This window comes from Psammomys obesus, unplaced genomic scaffold (assembly GCF_907164565.1).
Source record: "Psammomys obesus unplaced genomic scaffold, mPsaObe1.curated_primary_1811, whole genome shotgun sequence".
Classification (NCBI taxonomy): domain Eukaryota; kingdom Metazoa; phylum Chordata; class Mammalia; order Rodentia; family Muridae; genus Psammomys; species Psammomys obesus.
This window is the reverse complement of record NW_026585587.1, coordinates 3,775,147-3,795,370: the sequence shown is the minus strand read 5'-3', so window position 1 is coordinate 3,795,370 and position 20,224 is coordinate 3,775,147. Positions and strand designations below refer to the sequence as shown.

General features: G+C 40.9%; 1 protein-coding gene across 3 annotated transcripts in view; it reads right to left on the bottom strand.

Moving 5' to 3' along the window:
• The window catches only part of Efcab2 (EF-hand calcium binding domain 2), an 84,829-nt gene that overhangs the window by 9,111 nt on the left and 55,494 nt on the right, over positions 1–20,224 (bottom strand). For 2 of the 3 annotated variants that reach the window (XR_008720322.1, XM_055608791.1), the window contains exons 3-6: positions 19,142–19,214; positions 3,618–3,697; positions 2,819–2,861; positions 2,667–2,733 (exon numbers count right to left, since the gene is read on the bottom strand). Coding sequence is in view for 2 of the 3 variants with exons in the window: in XM_055608791.1 (XP_055464766.1) it covers positions 2,667–2,733; positions 2,819–2,861; positions 3,618–3,697; positions 19,142–19,214 (263 nt within the window). In the remaining variant the exon portion in view is untranslated. The remainder of the gene's footprint in view (positions 1–2,666; positions 2,734–2,818; positions 2,862–3,617; positions 3,698–19,141; positions 19,215–20,224) is intronic. The other variant, XM_055608800.1, reaches the window with a different exon arrangement.

Below are 20,224 nucleotides of genomic sequence, written 5' to 3'. Positions count from 1 at the left end.
AATAACGATGCGCTAAGGTAGCATTGTGCATCTTATAGGCACTTATCAAATATACTGGCCCATACAACATGGGAGAAATTAATGAATGCTGAATAAATAACTGAAACCACTTATGTTCTTCTCTGGAAAAAAAAAAAAAACATTGCAGGCTCCATCTATTAGGATATCCATCAGTTGCCCTGGACATACAAAAACTCTCCAAGTACATTGTGGTAGTTTGAATAGGTGTGGCCCCTATAGACTCAACTGTTTGAATGCTTGGTCATAGGGAGTGGCCTTATTGGAGGAAGTGGGTCACTGGGGGGCTGGGCTGGGCTTTGAGGTCTCAGATGCTCAGATGCTCAAGTTGGGCCAGTGTATCTTATTCTCTTTCTTCTGCCTTCAGATCAAAATGCAGAACTCTCAGCTCCGTCTCCAGCACCAAGTCTGCCTGCATGCCACCATGTTTCCTGCCATGATGACAATGAACGAAACCTCTGAACTGTAAGCCAGCCCCAATTAAATGTTCTCCTTTATAGGAGTTGCCATTGTCATGGTGTCTCTTGACAGCAACAGAAATCCCAGCTAAGACATAACTTTCTGTAAGTTCTCGTAAAGCACTTCCTGCGAGCCACACGGCCTTGCTGTCCCCACACACAGCGCAGCCAGTACCTGACTTCACTGTTTCAATCAGCAGCATTACTATCATGATGGCATCCACAGTCCAGGGCAAGTCTTGGAGTTACTTTATACTCATGTTTGTCCCCTGCCCACTTCTAGTCACACGGCCCTATGATAGAGTCCAACCGTTCTTCTCTACCCAGGAGCAGGCCTCTATAATTTAGCCCCAATAAATCTACCTTCTTTCCTTCCCTTGGACTGAACTTTCCTTTCCTGAACTCTCTTTGGCTGTTTTTACTAATTTCATGTGACCCAATATAATTTAGGGTTGGCCAACAAGACCCTCAGGACTGACTGGGCTCATCTTCTTCCACACGCCTGGCTGCCTCCTTCCTTGTTCTTACTGCTTTATCCATTTCCCTAGAACCAGCCCTTCATCTGTCTTCACTCAACTACTCATTCGTTTATTCGTAGCTCATCTGCTACAATACACATGTTGATATTTATTATATGTGTGAGTACTGTAAGATATAAAGTCATATTATGCCTGCCCTCAATGATTCATCCTATCTTCCAAAGCCAAGCATGGCAGCTCCCATCTGTAATCACATCTTGGAGGCTGAAGCAGGAGAACTGCCTTGAGTTTACTGCCATCCTGGGCTACATAGTAAATACCAGATTCATCTGGGTTAGAGAGCAGAACCTTGTCTCAAAAAAGCAAACAAATAAATCCACCTTCTCGAGGATGCTATTTTCTCTGTCAGACTTCCCAGGCTGTTTCCCCGGCTGGTTTCAGCTTGCATTGATCTTCTCATAGTTATTTTTCTAATGTCTCAGATTGATCTATTTCACAAGTTAGCTTTGCTTCCCAGTAAGACTGTAATATGCTCAAGAAAAGGATCAGATCCTGGTATCATGCCCACCCACTGTGCTATAACAATACTAAACAGACAACAGGCGCACAGTTGGAGGGACTTAACTCTCTTTGGCTGTTTTTATTAATTTCATGTGGTCCTATATGATTTAGGGTTTACTTGCGTTCACCCTTAGGATTTGAAAGTCATAACACTCTCATTAACTCTCATTGCTTAGATGAGTCTGACACTGTAGGGCTCCTGGGTGGCAACTATGAGTTTCACAGTATTCTTTCTCTCACTTCCTCTTTCCTAATGGTGAACTGAGTCAAAATGGCCAAACCAGGTGTACTTGAACCTCCCAGTACCAGCCTCCTTGTTCAGAATGATGTGCATGTCCACGTCCTCAAGTGGCACGTGACTGCCGCGCCACTCAGGACAGCCAAGCACCCCGGAGCTGGGCAGAGAAAGCAAAACCCATCCCTGACTATGGGGGAAAGGGAGATGACAATGGCTTTAATGACTGTTCCTCACGCTGCTTACACTCAGGGGACACACATGTATGTCCTGACCTAAAAAGAGAAAATTGAAAGAAAATATGTATGTATTTGTGGGAGGAGGTCCCATTACCATAAGAAAATATAGTTTTGTGTGAATTCGATTTTGGCTATATTGTTTGCAACTTTACCACTTAAGAAGGCCTTTTAAAAGAAATTTTTATATACTTTAATTCAAATCTTCTATCTAAATAGGCATTGGTTTATGATTGACAGTTCATGTTCTTTAAATGGCATGTCTTTTATTTAGGAGATATTTTAAGTAAATAAAGTAAACACAATTTACACAAGTAATCATTACCATTCTATCATAAAATCAAATATAAAAACAAACCAAAATAATAGGAATAATTTAAAAAACTACTTAGCCAAACAACTGTTTCTAAAGTATCACCTTTTATAAATTTTGCATAACTATTAAAAACTTATTAATCAGGCTATAAAAATGGCTCAGCAGTTAAAACCATGCACTGCTTTTGCAGAGAACCTGAGTTCAATTCCCATGTAACCCCAGCTACAGGGGGACCCCATGTTTCTGGCCTCCACGAGCACTGCACTCACACGCACAGAGACACAGACACATGTATGCAGCCACGTAACTGAAAATAAAATAAACATCTTTAAATTACTCTCACAAGAAATCGAGCCCTCTGACCTTCCTCAGTCATGTACTTGATGAGTTCATCCTTAGTCAGAAACCCACGTTTAGCTGTATCCAAAACCTGGGCAAAGGAGATAGCATATATTTTCCTTGTTGAATAAATTCTACATGATGAATTAATTTATAATAATGTAGAGCTCACCCACCTCAAAAGCTTGTAAAAGGACATCTTCAGAAATGGGTCTGTATCTGTAATTTTACAGTAAAGTCAGTTAACACCAGCATATTTTCTTGGTCTCTACATGATAGATGACTGCATAATAACAAAATAAGAGCTGCTACTATCCTAGGCTAATGGCATTTCCCTTGATGAAATTTCTTTGGATTTCTGAATATGAAAGTCAGCAGTACCTACTTCATAGGAATGTTCAGTATCACCTATTAGCATTTTTTTTCACTGACATGAAAATAAATTTGTCTAGGACAAAACACTCAGTCAACTGTGGTGTGCTAATACTATACTAATGCTAGAAAAATAACTGGTGTTCATTTTTATTTTAAGATGATAATTCACAATTAAATATAACTACAATATTGCTCTTTTTGTAGCTCCTTTGCCTTTTAATTATGCCTTCCTTAGATTAATAAACACTAGCATGGTTGATATTTCTAAGCGTATCCCTAAGCCGACCTGAAGTACACTGAAAGGCTAGAGGAAGCTACTCTAAGATATACACTGGGTAAATAAAATATCAAAAGCTAAGTGCTTTTGTTTTGTTTTGTTTTGTTTTGTTTTGTTTTGTTTTGTGGTAGGGTCTTACTTTTTAGCCCAGGCTGGCTTGGAACTATGCAACTAAGGCTACCCTCAAATTTGTTGCAGTCTGCATGCTTCAGCCCAAGCACTAGAATCACAGGTATGGGGCAGCACACGTGGCCAAGAGGAATGCTTTGAAATTGGTGTCCTTCTAGGCATTATCTGCTGTAAAGATGGAGTCATCGCCTTACTTTCTTTCCAGAAGCGTTTTGGTCATTACTGGAAGAAATTTTTCAAATCGAATGTATCCAGTGGGTTCTTCTTCCTCTATCTAAACGTTAAAAACAGCCATTTAGTCATTCAACAAATATACTGAACAACTACTTTATTTTTTCAAATGCTGAGCCAGATGTTGGAATTTGATGATGAGAATAAAGGTATAAATCCTGCTCATGGAGCTTGTTTTCTGCTAGGAGATACACATAATTCAAAATACCACAACACTAGCAGCTGGGAGATAGCTCTGTGCTTGCCATGCCACCAGGGGGATCTGAATTCAATCCCCAGCACCTATATGAACAGGCAAGGTGTGTAACTGCATCACAGTGGATTCACTGAAAGTTAAACTCTGGTGTGGGCATGCATGCACACAGTGAACACACTACCAAGCAACCAATGTATTTTTGGTTTGGTTTGGGTTTTTTTTCCAGAGCCAAGGACCGAACTTAGGGCCTTGCGCTTGCTAGGCAAGCTCTCCACCACTGAGCTAAATCCTTACCTCTCCAATGTATTTTTAAAGGCAGCGTCTTATTATATTGGGTAACCTAAAACTTGCAGGGATCCTCCTGCTTCAGCCTCCCGAATGAAAGCGTGTCAAACATGAACCAGTAGGCCTGGCTTGAATGTCTAATTCTAAATATATGCAATCATGATGAGTAAGGAGTGTGGGTCTAGAGGAGCACAGAGCACAGGGAACTTCCCTGATCCAGTTATCAGGGAAAGTCACTGACAAAGTGGTGTATGATCTGGTCCTCCAGGACAAGAGGAGACTGTGACACTGGAGCACAGACCCCAGCAAGGGCAGTTCTTCCACTCCCTGTTATCCTGAGAAGAGTGTGAACTCACTGATGGTCTCTTGGGGGTGTGTTTGGAAAGGTCACTGTTGTGGGTGAAGTGGCTTCTTCAAATATAGGATGATGGTGCAGACCGGAACACTGGCCATGAGAGAGTAAATGTATGATCCAGCAGACCTTTAAGAAGACTCGACAGGGATGACTACACTCACTCATTATGGATAAGGAGGGCAGGAGTCTAGGATGACACCAGATTCCAACTTGCACACATGCACGCTTTCCTTGAAATGAAGAACACTGAATGAAATCAGATTTCAGCCAGTCAACATCTAAAGGACCAACCTACATCTCAAATCATTCTTGGAAATACTTACCTGAATAATAGACTTTTTTTCTTCCAATCCTAAGTTTAGAGATACTATTCTAAAGATGAGAGCTTTTGGTACCTAGCATTATAGGATGAGAATGAAACAGGTCTTTTTGCCTGCAGTTCAACTATGACAGACTGACTGAACAAAAGCTCTACTGACCTTAATTTCCATGTCAGGCAATCTATAAGGGGCTATAAATTTTGTACTCTCTTTTCAAAAGTCCTATTAAAAGGCTCGTAGATCCCAATTCAACAGATGAGGTTTTTAAGAGATTTATAGTTTCAACAAAAATTAAATCTATACATTGCTATTAAGTGGATGCACTGTCATCCAAATGACAACTATTTTCAAATCATATGAGATTCATACCTTGTGTGAGCAGAGTCTGAAGATTTCATTATCAGAGAGAATCAAGCCTGTCTAGGGACATCATGTTTCAGAATTGCTGTACCTATCATGATGTGAACAATTTCTTCAGCTTCCTCTAAGATCTGAGGTGATCATTTTGACAATTCATGTTAATGTAGCTATGTTATACTTGGGAAACAGTCTGCAACTCCCAGCACACAGAGCCTTAAAAATTAAATACCTGGACACAGGTGCAGCTCAATGACACAGTGTTTATGGACTCTGGGATTTAATCCTAAGGGCAGATATTGTAAAAGTCAATCTCCTGTATCTTCTAGAAAGTTCAGAGACTCTACGCTCAAGAAGTCTCACCAACAGGGCTGCCTAAACATGACCTGAACAAGGACAACACCAAGAGACATGCTAATGTGGAAGGGTTAACGTTCAGGAAACTTTGGCCCTAGACAAAGCACTCCAAACACCTAAGGACAGTCTGCTATGCTCATGGCTCAGTGTCTTGTTCAGCCTTCATCAGAGAAGCACCTTCTGTAATAGATGGGAACAAACATGGAGACAATGTGCAGAGACTAAGAGACCTTGGAATACGTTGTTCTAAATGGGATGTCTCCATGAAATCCCTCCCCTCAGAGCTCATGGAACCCTTCTACAGAGAAGGCAGAAAGAGTATAAGAGCCACAAGGATGGAAAACACCAAAGAAACAAGACTCTCTAAACACAGCAGGACCAATGCACACACGAACTCACAGATGCTGTGGCATCACACACAGGGCCTGCATGCGCCTGGACCAGATGGGGTCTTGTGTTAAGAGGCGGAGTGAACACAAGCCCCCATCCCTAACCCAGACACTATCTCCAACGGGTAGTCAGTCAAACTGAGAAATGAGTTTTGTTTAGTGGAGATGCAGCTCACTTTTAAGGCAGGTGACATGCCCAGCAGTAGATGGCAATACAAAACAAACTCAAGGGCACTTTTGGAGGTTCTTATTTTTTCTTTAACCTTACAAGTCTTTTGCATATTTATTATAGTTTCTGATTTTGTGTTTTTATTATCAGTTTTAGATGCCTATTTATTTTCTAATGGGAGAGAGAAAGAAAGGATTGTGGATTCGGGTGAGAGAGGAGGTAAGGAGGATCTGGGAGGAGTTGGGGAAGGGGAATCCATACAGGCAACTAAGGAATGCTGGTTTTCCCAGGGAAGAGCATTCAGATTGGTTATTCAATACCAAATGGTCAGCCCTGGCAATATACATACAAGTAACATTGTATGCACTGATCAGGTTGTGTTTATATTTTTAAGAATGCATATATGTAACAACAAAGACAAAGAGGTCATAAACTTAAAAGAGAGCAAGAAATTGGGTAAATGGGAGGGTTTAAACTTTAGAGAGAAGAAAGGGAAGGAGAAATGATATAATTATAATTTCAACAAAATAAAAATCAATCTCATGAGATCATTTATAGAGCAATAAACTTTTTTTTACATTTACTTATTATGTACATATGTGAGTGTGGGTGTTCAAAGGACAATTTGCAGGAGTCAGTTTTCTCCTTCCACAGTGTGGAACTCAGGTCTTGGCAATGAGCAGCTTACCAACTGAACCAGCCCACTGACCCACAGTGAAAATATTAAAATTAAAAGGTTGAGCTTCCAACTTTCTTCCTTCAGAAATTGTTCCAGAGTAGGACAGTCATCTGTCACATCCCTTAGTACTTCTTTGTTCCCTGGACAGCTACAGAGTAGGCAATATTTACCTTTACAAAATCAAAGCCTCTTTTTATCTTATAAAAATCTTCATTAACCTGATTTTAGTATTTCAAAGTTCAGCTCTGTAACTCCACTTCAATCATATGAGAACTGACAAATGACATATAATATGTGCCTTATGCTATTTCCCTCATCACTCGTAAGCCCTCAGTGATGAGAACAGCAAGGTCAAAACTCTACATGTGGCTTTTGACTCACAAATAATATTGAGGTTTTTTTTTTTTGTTTGTTTGTTTTTTTAGGTTTTTAAATTGTCTTAATTAGTGGTCTATTGCTGTGAAGAAACACCATGACCACAGCAACTCTTAAAAGAAATCATTTAATTGAGGACCTGCTTACAGCTTCAGAGGTTAGTTCAAGATCATCATGGGGGGGAGCATGGCACACAGGCAAGTGCTGGAGCAGCAGCTGAAGGCAACATCATGAGCCACAGGCAGAGAAAAAGAGACTCTGGGGTTCCATGTCACCCTCAGTGACACACTTCCTCCAACAAGACCACCCCTCCTAATCCTCTAACCCTTCCACACAGTTCTACTCCCCAGGAACTTAGGGTGCACATATATGAACCTATTGGGACCACTGTTATCCCAGCTACCACACTAGTGTATGTTAAAGACAAGCTCCAATCAATCAGAACAGCAAAAAGGCAGAAAGTTTTTCTTTACTTTTTTTTTTTTTTTTTTTTTTTTAAGACAGAGTCTTGCTATGTTACCTGGATTGGCCTTAAAATTCTTAATCCTCCTGATCCACTATCTCCAGTGCTGGGATTGTAAGTGTCTGTCATCATGCCTAACGTAACTTTTCTTTACAGAAGGAGAAAGGGTAATGAATATAAACAGAAATCTTGTGACTTAGAGGAAGAAAGGGGCTGGTGAGAGGCTCTGGGAGTAAAGGCATTTTCTGCACAAGGCTGGTGACCTGAGTTCAAACCCAGAACCCAAGGAAAAGTGGGAAAAGAGAACAGACTCCACATAGTTATCCTCTGACCTTCACATGTCCACTGTTGCATACCTGTGTGTACCTACACACATCATATACACACATAAGCATATGCACACAATTTTTAATTGTTAATTTTAAATGTTTCTTAGTCAATTCTGAAATTGCAGACTCCTTTCCATGACCCAACACTGCCCTCTAGAGGCCATATCTATATGCTCTTTAAACATACATAAGCAATGGTTTTTAAAACATGATTATTCTAAATACAGCATTCATGGAATGTTTCATGGGTGGCAAACACTATTTTATGATGAATGGTTTTATGTGCAAATAATTAGTTTCCTTTAGGATAGTTTTAACAGAAAGTTGCAAAGATAATAAAAGAATTCTCATCTTCACTCCTATTATTTTAAATTCTTTAGATGTTTTTTGAGGCAAACTCAACAAATTAAAAGTGTATATGTTTAATGAATATATCAAGATGCCTTGATATACATATAGGTGAGTTGCTACAGCTCAGGTAAAGAACACCTCTCCCTCTCCCACTTCACTGGCTCCCTTTCTGTCTCTAACAGGAACACTTAGGACCTACCTTTTCAGTTCACTGTGGATTTATGGAGGCAGGTGACTGAGAGTTTTGCTAAGTTTTCATTTTAGAAATACTGCACATGGTTGTTTTTTTTTTTTTTTGTTTTTGTTTTTTTTACAGTATATATTCAACTGGTGTGCACTATTATGGTCTGGTAAACAAAGATAAATAAGCACCTAAGGACACAAAGAGAGGAAACTGCCAGGATTAATAGTTCATATTTGCAACCCCAGTACTTCAGAAGCTGAGGCAGATGGACTGACGAGTTCAAGAACAACTTGGTCTACACAGCAAGTTCCAGGCCAGCTTGGACTTCAGAATAAGACCTTGTCTAAAAACATACAAATAAAACCTCAACATTAAAAAAAGAAAGAAAGAGAGAGAGAGCATGAAGTTGGGAGGGTAGGATGGGGTGGTGCTGACACACCTTCGGGAGAGGAGGGGTGAATATGATCAGAACACGTAGTAAGAAAGTCTCAAGAAATCAATGAAAATACTTTTCAAAGAATATAAAAGAAAGGACAAGAGCCTTCCAAAGGGGAAATCTGGGCGGGGTGGGGGGTGCTCAATGGATAAAGCGCTGGTCCAGCAAGCATGGGGACCAGAGTGACAACCACCAGAACCAACATAATAGCTAGAGCAGCCAACAGACAAGCTCTGGGTTCTAATGAGAGGCTGGCCTCAATACACAAGGAGGAGAGCAGTGGAGGAAGACACAGCGTCAGCCTCTGGCTTCCACATGCACATGTGGACATATAAACACACAGGGAAGCAGGGAATCTGGAGCACACGTGTACACTGGGAGCAGGCTACTGAACATGGGGACGGCTACTCAGATAAAAAGAGGCTGTAAAACTAACTGGAAGAGCATTCGCCTGGTGTACTCAAGGCCCTCGCTTGAACCCCGGCATTGGGAAGGGACTGAAAGAGTATGGGAGAGAACAGAAAGGCTGAAACAGAGCTCTGCTACCAGTCCTCAGAACAGTGAACTGCTAAAGTTTAAGTCTAATGGGTCAGAAACTCTGGAGACACATTTAATGTTTGCTTATGTGTTTTAAATACCTATGACATATTTTTGTCCAAAGAGGTTGAATTACTACTCAAGCAGAAACGGCAACATGTACCAACTGACAATTGGTAAAACATTCACTGAATTCAAAAGTTATTTTGCAAAGCTGATATAGATAAAAAAAAAAAAAAACAGGACGGGGCTGGAGAGAGAGCTCAGTGGATAACAGTACCGGCTGCTCTTGCAGAGGACTCAGCTCAGTTCCCAGCACCCACAGAGCAGCTCACAACCACCTGTAACTCCAGTTCCAGGAGAACTTAAACCCTCTTCTGACCTGTAAGGGCACACTGCATGCATGTGCTGCACATACGTACAGGCAAAACATACATACTGAGAGGGGAAGTAGACACAGCCCCAATCCCTAAACCACACAACTGCCTCCAATTGGTAATTCCTTGCAAATGAAATATTAATTTTCTCCAACAAAGTGTGGAAAAACAGACCACTCTTAAAGCCAGGCCCACCCCAGCAGTAGAACACAAAAGGAACTCAATAACACCTTTGTATGTTCTCTTACAGGTAAGTCCTTTGTGTATGTATTATGGCTTCCAATTTTGTGTTTTATGGGACTCCTGTGTGCGTAAGCATATCTGTCTCTGCATTTCCATGTGTTCCTTGTACATTTTCTTGGTTCTTTTTCTTCTATTTGCTTTGTTCTATACCAGTTTGTCTATTTTATCTTATTTTCTTTTTTAGATGCTTGTTTTTTTCCTAAAGAGAGAGAAAAGAGGTGTGAATTTTGGATGTGAGGGGAAGTGGGGGAATCTGGGAGGAGATGGTTGAGGGGAAACTATAATCAGAATATATTGTCTGAATAAAAGCTATTTTTAACTTTAAAAAACTGACTAGCTTTGTGATTGAGCTACAAGCTCATTAATTTATTGACACTCATGGAAATCTACTTACAAAATGAAAAACTAAAACAGACACAGATCAACATGAAGGAAATCATATGAAGAGATCATACAAAGAGATATGGAAGATACGGAAGAGGAACATGAATCCAAGAACATAACAAGCTATTGGAAATGAGTGCTGTCAGAAACAGGAAACTTACTACAAACATTACAAAAAGAAATTCAAGAAGACTACAGAGAAAAGACAGACGAAACAGTCTGGAAGTACAAAAATGCTCTGAGGAATTCTAAAAGAGAAAACAAGTAAGTAAGTGAGTAGACAGAAATTAATAAAATAATTGCAAGGCCTTTTTCTGGAGCAAAGGGATGTAATTCACTGGTTTGAAGGTCACTGGGTCCCTACTACAAATGAAAATGAATCCACCAGACAAACCATTATGAAATTTCAAGCTCTAGAAACAACAGAAAAACAGCCCTCCAGAAAGGAAATTTTTATTAAGAAGTCACATACCCCCCCCCCAAAAAAAAGTCACATACAAAGGATTGATGCTGATTATCTCAACAACATCACCAGAAGTATTCCAACAAAGAACGCTTGCTGGCAAAATGCTTGCTGTTTCTCTCTTTCTTTCTCTCTCTCTCTCTCTCTCTCTCTCTCTCTCTCTCTTTCTCTGTACTAAGGATTAAACCTAAAGCTTCAGACATGCTAGGCAAGTATTTCATACTGGTCCACACCCTCAGCCCTTTCTGGTTTTACTTTTTATGCATTCTGTGATCCATAGAGCCTTGAATTTGAATCCTCCAGCCTCAGCCTCCTGATTAGCTCGGATTACAGGCATGCACCACCAAGCCTAACCCCAAACTCTTAGCAAAGACCTAAACATTGAATTTTATTTCCAGTAATAAAAGAAAAAAGGAGTCTTAAGAAGAATGTTACTTCCTTTTCAAGAAGTTATCAAAGAATGTTCTAAATATGGAAGAAAGGAGAAATAATGCAGAGTATAAAGAAGGAAAGAGCAATTCCTAGAACACCCTAACGACATTCGTGATCCTGATGCAGAGGCTAGCCACCCACACGAAGGTGTTTTACTACGGATGCGACTGTGCTAAGGACCATCGGCATTACAGCCCCTTGCCAAGACACCACCACTTTATCCAAGAGTGGGATCTGGAATAAGCCTGGTGCAGCTCATCACTGAGCCATCGTTAACATGCTAAGATAAGCTTCTGCTTGCTCTTCCAAGGTTCTCCTTGGTGATAGCTGGCGCAGACTTCAGTGGATTCCTAAGTAGCTGCACTTTAACCTAATCCTGAAACCTGTCGCATAAGGCTACTGGAGCTTAGAAATAAAAACTAAGCATGGCTAACTCCTAATTATGTTGCTCTGCACATTCAACACCCAGCTCCTATTTATCACAGCTCTTCTGGGTGACAGCAACAGCGTCATAGTTACTGCTCTATTGCTGCAAGGAGACACCTTGACCAAGGTAACTTATAGAAGGCTTGCTTACAGTTTCATAGGGTTAACCTGTGATTATCATGGCAAGGAACCCAGTGACAGGCAGGAAGCATAGAGCTGGAGCACTAAGAAAGAATTCGCCTCTGATCCCCAAGTTGTAGGCAGGGAGAGAAACTGGACATAGCACGGGCTTTTGAAGCTTCAAAGCTCACCTCCACAATCCACTTTCACACTTTCCCCAACAAGAACATACCTCCTAACCTTCCTAAATAGGACACCAGCTGGGAACCAGACACTCAAATAAATAAGCCGATGGGCCCCATTTTATATTCAAGCCACCACAACTAGCTCCTGTGGAAATGTTCCTCCATTCAACTGTTTCTAAGAAATATAACCAGACGATATTCCCAGTCATCATGTCTGAGCCACACATTTTCCATAGCCACACCAGCCACTGACATAGCACAGCCATCAAAATTAGCATCGTGCCAGTGAGGGGAGACTCCTCCGATGGGCAACTTAGCACTGACAGCTTGTTGTCAGTCCTCATAACTTCATTGCTCCTTTTTCTACCTCCCCTACCCACTGTCAAACCAGAACTGTATTCTGACACTCTCCCCCTCCTCTGGCTCTGACAGTGCCCACTAAGTCTCTCGAATATCTGTGGCTTAGTGTCAGCTTCTCAGAGTATCCACAGGACCACATGTGACATCACAAGTGACACAACACAGGCAGTGAGATGGGCTTCTGAGTCAGACTGATTGCTTACTTGGTAGGCCAAAATGGTGATGTAGTGCTGTGGACACAGATTATATGTCTCTGGAAGTCCAGTGATAAAAGATTTCATGAGAGGTAACTGAGAACATGCTGTAGAAGAGGAACTCCTTGCAGGTACCACAATGCAAGCATCCGAACAGGGAGGAACACTGTCTATAAAGCAGCAGCATTAGCTATAAGTTGTACTGAGGCCTGTGGAAAATTAGAAACTAGGGGTTTTGTTAAGCAGATGCTAAATGCTAAGGCCACATAGCTCTTTGCCAGCCTACAAAGAAGGACTTGTCAACTACAGTGAAAGGCAGGCTCCGTTACACATCAGTTAAACAGGAGTGGTGCAGTTCCACGAAAGAAGGGTAATAAATATTTTAGTACTGCAGGATATGTAAGATGTTTGATGCATATTTTTCTTTATTTTTTAGGATATATAATTTTTTAAACCATCACTGATGCTTAATCTTCATTGTCAACTTGACTGTAATAAGAATCACCTTGGGAGACAGAGAGACAGACAGACAGACAGCTCAACTGTCAACAGCTCATAACCAAAATATCAAGAATTATCTTGGAAATCCTCTTGTGGGTGTACCTCTCAGTGTTTCCAGAAAGGGCTAACTCAAGAAAGAAGATCTACCTTAAGTGGATCTTAAGTGGGCTGCATCATTCCCTAGTCTGGGGTCCTGGGCTGAACCAAAGGGAGAGGACAGGCAACTGTCTCCTAACAGTACGAGCAATGTGGCCAGCTGTCTCATGTTCCTGCTACCATTCATCCCTACCATGATGGATTCAAACTGCTTGTCAAAGTGAACCTCGCTGTCCTTCCTCAGGTGGTTTTGTCAGACACTTTGTCGCAACAGTAAGAAAATTAACCTGCACAGCATCCTTAGCTCAGGCTATGGAGAGCTTATACACTCTAGCTTGATGCCACTGAAATAGAAAATGCAACCATTAAAGACATCCAGGGGTATTTACACACTCTGGCAAAACAGATAAGTAAGGCCAGAGTCCTGGTTGCGAAGGCCTGGCCTGCGGACATGTTAGAGGGAAAAACCCAACAGCAGGCCCCTCTAAGGCAAATCCCCTGGAGGCTCTGGCTTGCACACATCCCTTTCTAACAGGAGGTGGCACTATCATGCTGCAGAAGAGTCTCAGCTTGGGCAACAGGAACCCCTTGGGAACTGCCGCCTCTCTCCTATAGGGTGGACTGAGTGAATGCCAGTCTAAGCTAGCTGGTGAGGCATCAGGCCTATTAGGGGAGGAAAGAAAATGCATGCTGAAGGAAGAAAGGAAACTAGGAGGCAAGCCTTGTGGCAATCAGAAGGCTAAAATACAAGACTGGGAAAGCAAAATTGCTTCAGGTACTTCCCATGACACAGGGCCCAGCCCTCTGGCAAGGAACCCAGGAGATGGGGAGGACTTGCTGCCAGAGTGCCTCTTAGGGACCTGGAATAAATAACTGATAACTAAACAGCAAGTGAAACAGAAAGGCCTGTTTTCTATTCACTCCAACTGACTGGAACAGATATACTATGAGCCAGAAAACCCAGCAGAGAATTATGTTCCTTGAAAGATGGTGGAAGGAACACCACACAGCCCACTGAGGGCAAAAACAGGCTAAGCAGCACTCTGGTCCAAGATGGTCTCCTCGTTAGGCCTGAGTTCACTGGGTACACAAACCTGAGCTGGTTAACATCGATGGGCTGATCTGCCACCCAGCTCCCCCTAGCCCAAGTACTGGAAATCATCTAAGGTTGTTCAATCACAGAAGCTATGAGGCCTCACAGTACTGAGGTAAGGTTAAATAGAGAATCAAGGTATGATGCTATTTTTGGTTGTCAATCTGACTACATCTAGAATTAACTAAAACCCAAACAGCTGGGCACACCTCTGAGGGATTTTTTTTTTCTTAATTAAATCATTTGATGTGTGAAGATCTACTTGTGATCTAGCTCTTTGGGGTAGGAAGACAAAACTTTAATCCAGATTTTTGAGCTGGAAGACCCACCTCTACCTGGAGCACACATGTTCGGCTGGCAGCCTACATAAAGGACGTGGAGGAAGGAAGCGCTCCTATTTCACCTACTTGCTCTACACCTCCATAGCAAGTCCATCCCTTCCCTGGCATTAGAGCTACTTCTTTGAGATTCTGGTGTATGCTGAAGGTCAGCTGAGAATACAGTTGATGGACTGAAAGCTGCTGGATTCTTGGAACCTCCATCCACAGGCAGCCATTGTTGGATTAGAGCACAGCCTGTAAGTCATTCTAATACATCCCCTTCAGATAGACAGACAGACAGACAGATAGATAGATAGATAGATAGATAGATAGATAGATAGATAGATAGATAGATAGATATTCTATAAGTTCTGTTATCCCCAAGATATTTTCAAGAGCACAGAACATTAGCAAAACAGGGGAGCCAATAAGACATGGCTTACCAACCACACCACACAAGTGTGGAGGCGCAGGAGGCTGAAGATATCCCCCAATAAAAACACAATTCTAGCCGGGCACAGTAGTGTACACTTGTAATCCCAGCACTCGGGAGGCTGCACAGGAAAACCCTGCCAAAAAAAAAAAGAAAGAGAGAGAGAGAGAGAGAGAGAGAGAGAGAGAGAAAGAAAAAAAAAGAAAAAGAAAAAAGAAAAAAGAAAAAAAACCCACAATCCTATCTAAATTCTATAGCCCAAATCAATAATCCTATCAACACAGGTCTTTTTTTTTTTTTTTTTTTTTGAGACATCTTTCACCTTTCCTGTGTGATTAGTTTAAGTTCTCTATAATCCTATGCGAGTTTGAATTTCAAAGGACATAGCCTTTAAATAGTCTTTCTTTCCTCCCAGCTCCCACGCACTGAAGATCCTAGATAGCTCTGACTTAATAGCAAAGGCAGGGCTTCTGGGTAACCTGTGTGCAGTAAGATCTGCCCTGCCCTCCATTCTCACAGCTGCTGACTTTTATAACATCCTATACAGACAGGGATTATGTGGAGCAAGTTGCTAATTTTAGAATATTAAACAGATGAATCAATGCTGAGGAATTTAAAAACTGATCTATTTCAAGAGATTTCTGATCTTTAGGAAAAGCAGAAAATTTTAAAAGTTAGAGATATATCTACCCTAAAATTCAAGCACATGCTAGCTATATAATTCAATTTCCAGATAAAAGTTTCAATGTTTTACAGAATAATTAAATATGTATAAATATAAAGAATAATTAATACTGTATGTATGTATGCTTATATAAATGAATGGCATTTATAGTGTTTTGACAATCTGGGCAGGTTTTTTTTTTTTTTCCAGATTCCTAATATATACTAAAACACACATTCTCCTGTCCTGATCTTCAGTCTCACTCCTTTATTGAACACAAACTGATTCTCTTTTGTTTTAATTTTTGATGTTCTAGAGACAGGGTTTCTCTGTGTAGCCTTGGCTGTCCTGGAGCTCACTCTGTTGAGCAGGCTAGCCTCTCGAACTCAGAGATCTGCCTGCCTCTGCTGGGATTAAATTCCTATCTTTCTCACAGTGCCTCTCTGCCTTTCCTAATACCAATTCCAGCTCTGTGAATAAATGTTTTAAAGTAGTCATTAGGAACCAGAACTTTTTTAAGGGGAGAGGTGAAGGGAATTAGATGGGTTCACAGGCAAGCCTTTTTTCCTAATTCAAAATAACTTTCAGAATTCCAAAGTAGAAAAAACAATGTATTCTTAGAACTTTAGAATTTCTTCCCCACCCTCCCCCCGAAGAAAAGGTTTCTCTGCGTAGCCTTGGCTGTCCTGGACTCACTTTGTAGATCAGGCTGGCTTCAAACTCACAGAGATCTGCCTGTCTCTGCCTCCTCAGGTGCTAGAATTATAGGCATGCACCATTGCACCTGGCAGAACTTATAATTGCTTACTGGATATTTTAAATTAGTAATTAGAAGATTGATGCTACTGCTATGGTTTTTGTTTGATATCTCCCCACAGGCTCCTGTTTTCAACACCTATTCCCTAACTGATGACGCTATTTGAGGAAGGCTATGGAATCTTCAGAGAGTGAAGGCTAGAAGAAGTAAATGGCTGGGGCCAGACCTTTGAAGATTACAGCCACCCTGCTTCCAGTTCCTGGTACACCATGAACTAAAAGACTCTACCATGCTTTCCTGGCCAAAATGGACTGGAACTTTCTAAAACGGTGGTTCTCAAATTATAGTTATGAAGTAGCAGTGACAATAATTTTATGGCTGGGGATTACCACCACTGTTTATGAGGAACTGTATTAAACATTAGGACCAATGAGAAACACTGCTATAATAGCATCAACAAAACAAGTCTTTGCTCCCTCAAGTTGTGTTTGTCAGTATTGTGGTCACAGCAATGTGAAAACAACTAAGAACTGCCAAGGTGCTAATATCTGAGCAACAGTCCTCCTAATTTTAAACTACTTGACATTTACAATGTTTTTCCATTTAAGACTGGCTTGTAATACATTACTTAACGTATCTTTGAAGCAAACTCTGAAGTAGGCAATATTATGGAGAAATTAAGTGGTTTGTCCTGTTCTAGAATTAATATGCCTTCCCCATAAGAAATCACTCCACACACTTAGAGATTAATAAAGGAAAAAGCCCTTTAAATATAGCACATATCCAGCTCTGGCTGATGCCAAAGAAGAAGCTGGCCTTGAATAGAAGATCTGACTAACACACACCTGGACTTCTGCATCTCACATAAGCTGTCATCCTTAAACCTCTTTCAGGTGCTGGCCCTCAGTTCCACTTTGAACACTTTAAACAGAGACTGGAGACTGCAAGTCTGGCCACTTAGACAGATGACAGGTTACACAGCAAAGATATTTTTCCAGATTTATTTATTATTATTTCTTAAGTACTCCAGTGGTGTTCTTTTTGAACAGTTGCCACCCAGGTTTGTCTTGTCCACCAAGAGAATTATGCTTTTCCTGATAGAAGCACAAGGATGAATGGCAGGGTGGCTGTGACCCTGCACTACCCCTTAAGCTGCCCCTTGGAGGTATGTTCTTTGATATGGGATGAGCCTTGTGGCCACTTCTAAGTCAGTTTTCTCCTTTTGCTATAGGAATGGAGCCTAACTGAAGGGTAATCTTAGTAAATAAACATTGGAGAACCTTTCTTAGCATCCCTAAACTTCAATTATGGTACAAGTTTTTCATCCTTACAGTTTCCGACAAGTCTGGTGAGTACACTACTAATCTTCTAGTCATATTGGAGGCTCTCCTTTAGCTAATTTCTACCTCATAGAACTTAGTTTATTAGTAAATCCTTTGTAACATCGATTTTACTACAAGTTTATCTGCATCAGCCTGAAATCTCAAACTCCTTCTTTTTAACACAGCATTGACTAAACAAGGACTCTACCAAGTACAAGGAGTAAGGAGAAAGGCCAAACTCTACTTTGCTTTTCTTTCTGATCCCTCGTTAAACCTCCAAACACCCCCAACTCTACCCAGGCAAAGAAAAGCAACTTTGTCAGATGTTTCCCCAGCTGGTGACCTAGGCAACTTTTCCCCCCAAAGGTCTCTCTTTGTTGAACTAAAACTTTCAATCAGAGATCTTTCTGGAAAGCAAAATGGAGTATGAAGCTCCCTGGGCATGGGCTGCTCATCCACCGCTTTCTTTCTCCCAGTGTCAGCCTACACTGCAAACAATGATTACAAGAGACTTTTGTCTTAGATTAAAACACTAAGTCCCAAAGAATAGCCTTAAAAACCAAATGGAGTCATCCATGATAAAGTTAAACACTGCCAAACAGGAAAGCCAGTTTCAATAGACAGATAATAGAGTCCTTCTGTTTTAATTTTTGGCAAAAAAAACCAAACTTGCCTGGAGTACCTTGATGTTAACTTGTCAATGACTCTCCTATTGTTCAGTCACCCTTCAATGCCTTATAAAGAAAGCAACTTCAAAACAGCCAATCAGATCTTTGTTCTTTGTTCCCTGGGGGTTGAGGAAAGCAGGACCAGCAGTCTTCTCTGGTGAGAAAATGCTTACCTGTTTCAAGGAATCTATAATTGTAAAGGAAATCCAACCAGGATCTTTTAACTAAAGATTTTTTGTTATTATTGTGGATAATAATTTTTAGAATTTTAGACTGGTAATGTTCTTAATTTAGTCTATTTATAAGTATTATTATATGTGTCCTGCAACTTAGTTTTAATTCCTCAAATAATTAAAAATTGCATTCCCTATGAACCAACACTCTTCTGAAATCTCTCTGTTACTGGCTTTTCTCCATGAGGTGAGAATCTCTTCTTTTCAGTGGCGTGGCCTATCTTCAACTAATTTAAAAACTATGTATCGGCAGTTGTCATTTCCTCCATTTCTTCAAGACTTGATCAAAATGCTTCCAGGTCCGACTGGATGACCTATGTGCACAGCTATCCTAACACTCCCAAGCTGCACCCTTAGAGTCAGGTAAGTTTTTCTTTCTTTTTATTACAAGTTCTAAAGTCCGCTGAGTGATGCTTCCTCAGCCACGTACCTACCTCTGCAATAAAATCATGCAGCTCTCCTTCAGTAGGGCTGCATCCCAATGACCTGATGATGGTCCCAACCTCTCTAGGGGAAAAAAAAAAAAAAAAAAAAAAGGTGTGAAAATTTTAGAATATAAATTCTGGAAAGGCAACAATAGCATAAATTACCAAATAATTATCTAAATTATTTCATATCACAGGTAAACATAGCAAACTACCTCGCTCAAGTACTGGCTTATAATTATATGAGACACTTCCTGGGAAAAGAAAAAGCCACACAAGTGAACGAAGACAGACCAAGATTTTCACTAACTAGCAAATGTGAGCCCGGACTAGTTCAAAATCTCAGGGCTCCAGTGAAGGAATTGGGATGAGCTGAGAGGAGGGAGAAGGAACGAAGAAGAGACAGGATGGCTGAGTTTTAACTGTTGTTTAACTCTGGAGGAGAAGGAAGGAGAATAGATGTTAAACACTTACTGTGCTAATATGCACAATCTAACTGCAGCCTTGCACTGTGGTCGCCTCAAAGGCTCTGCCTGAGGGCTCTAGGACTAAGTAGAGACAGGCTGGGATAAATTTTACTTCACTCTGCTTGTTGAACTCCTGCTTGTTTCAGCTGAATCCCATCCTCTTACTTTGAAAAAAGCAAAAGAAAAAAAAAAAAAAAAAAGAAAAAAAGAAAAGCTATCTGTAGAAACAGCTGACCATGTTTGCTAAAGAAAGAATGTCCCAATGGCTACCCACAACATCTGCTTCTGTAAATACACTTAAACTGCAACAGAAACATCCCTTCAGTGATTATGAGGCCCAGAGACCACCCTCATATGGTCCACACTCTTGCTCAAGTTAAAAAAGCGGTAAGAAACTGCAGGATGGGGCCAGACTTTGCAAAACACTAGCTTTGGTCCATGCCCACTGGACTTGAAATTTCAGAAGTACCTGATAGATCTACAACAGTGCTTCATCAGGTGAAGGTGGAAATGAGGCTGGACATGAGTCTATTGCTCCTTGAAGATAAGAGAAAAGCATATCTTCCTCTAGATACCTCAATAAAGGCAGCAATGTGAACTTTGGCCTCTACTGTGGTTAAGATCC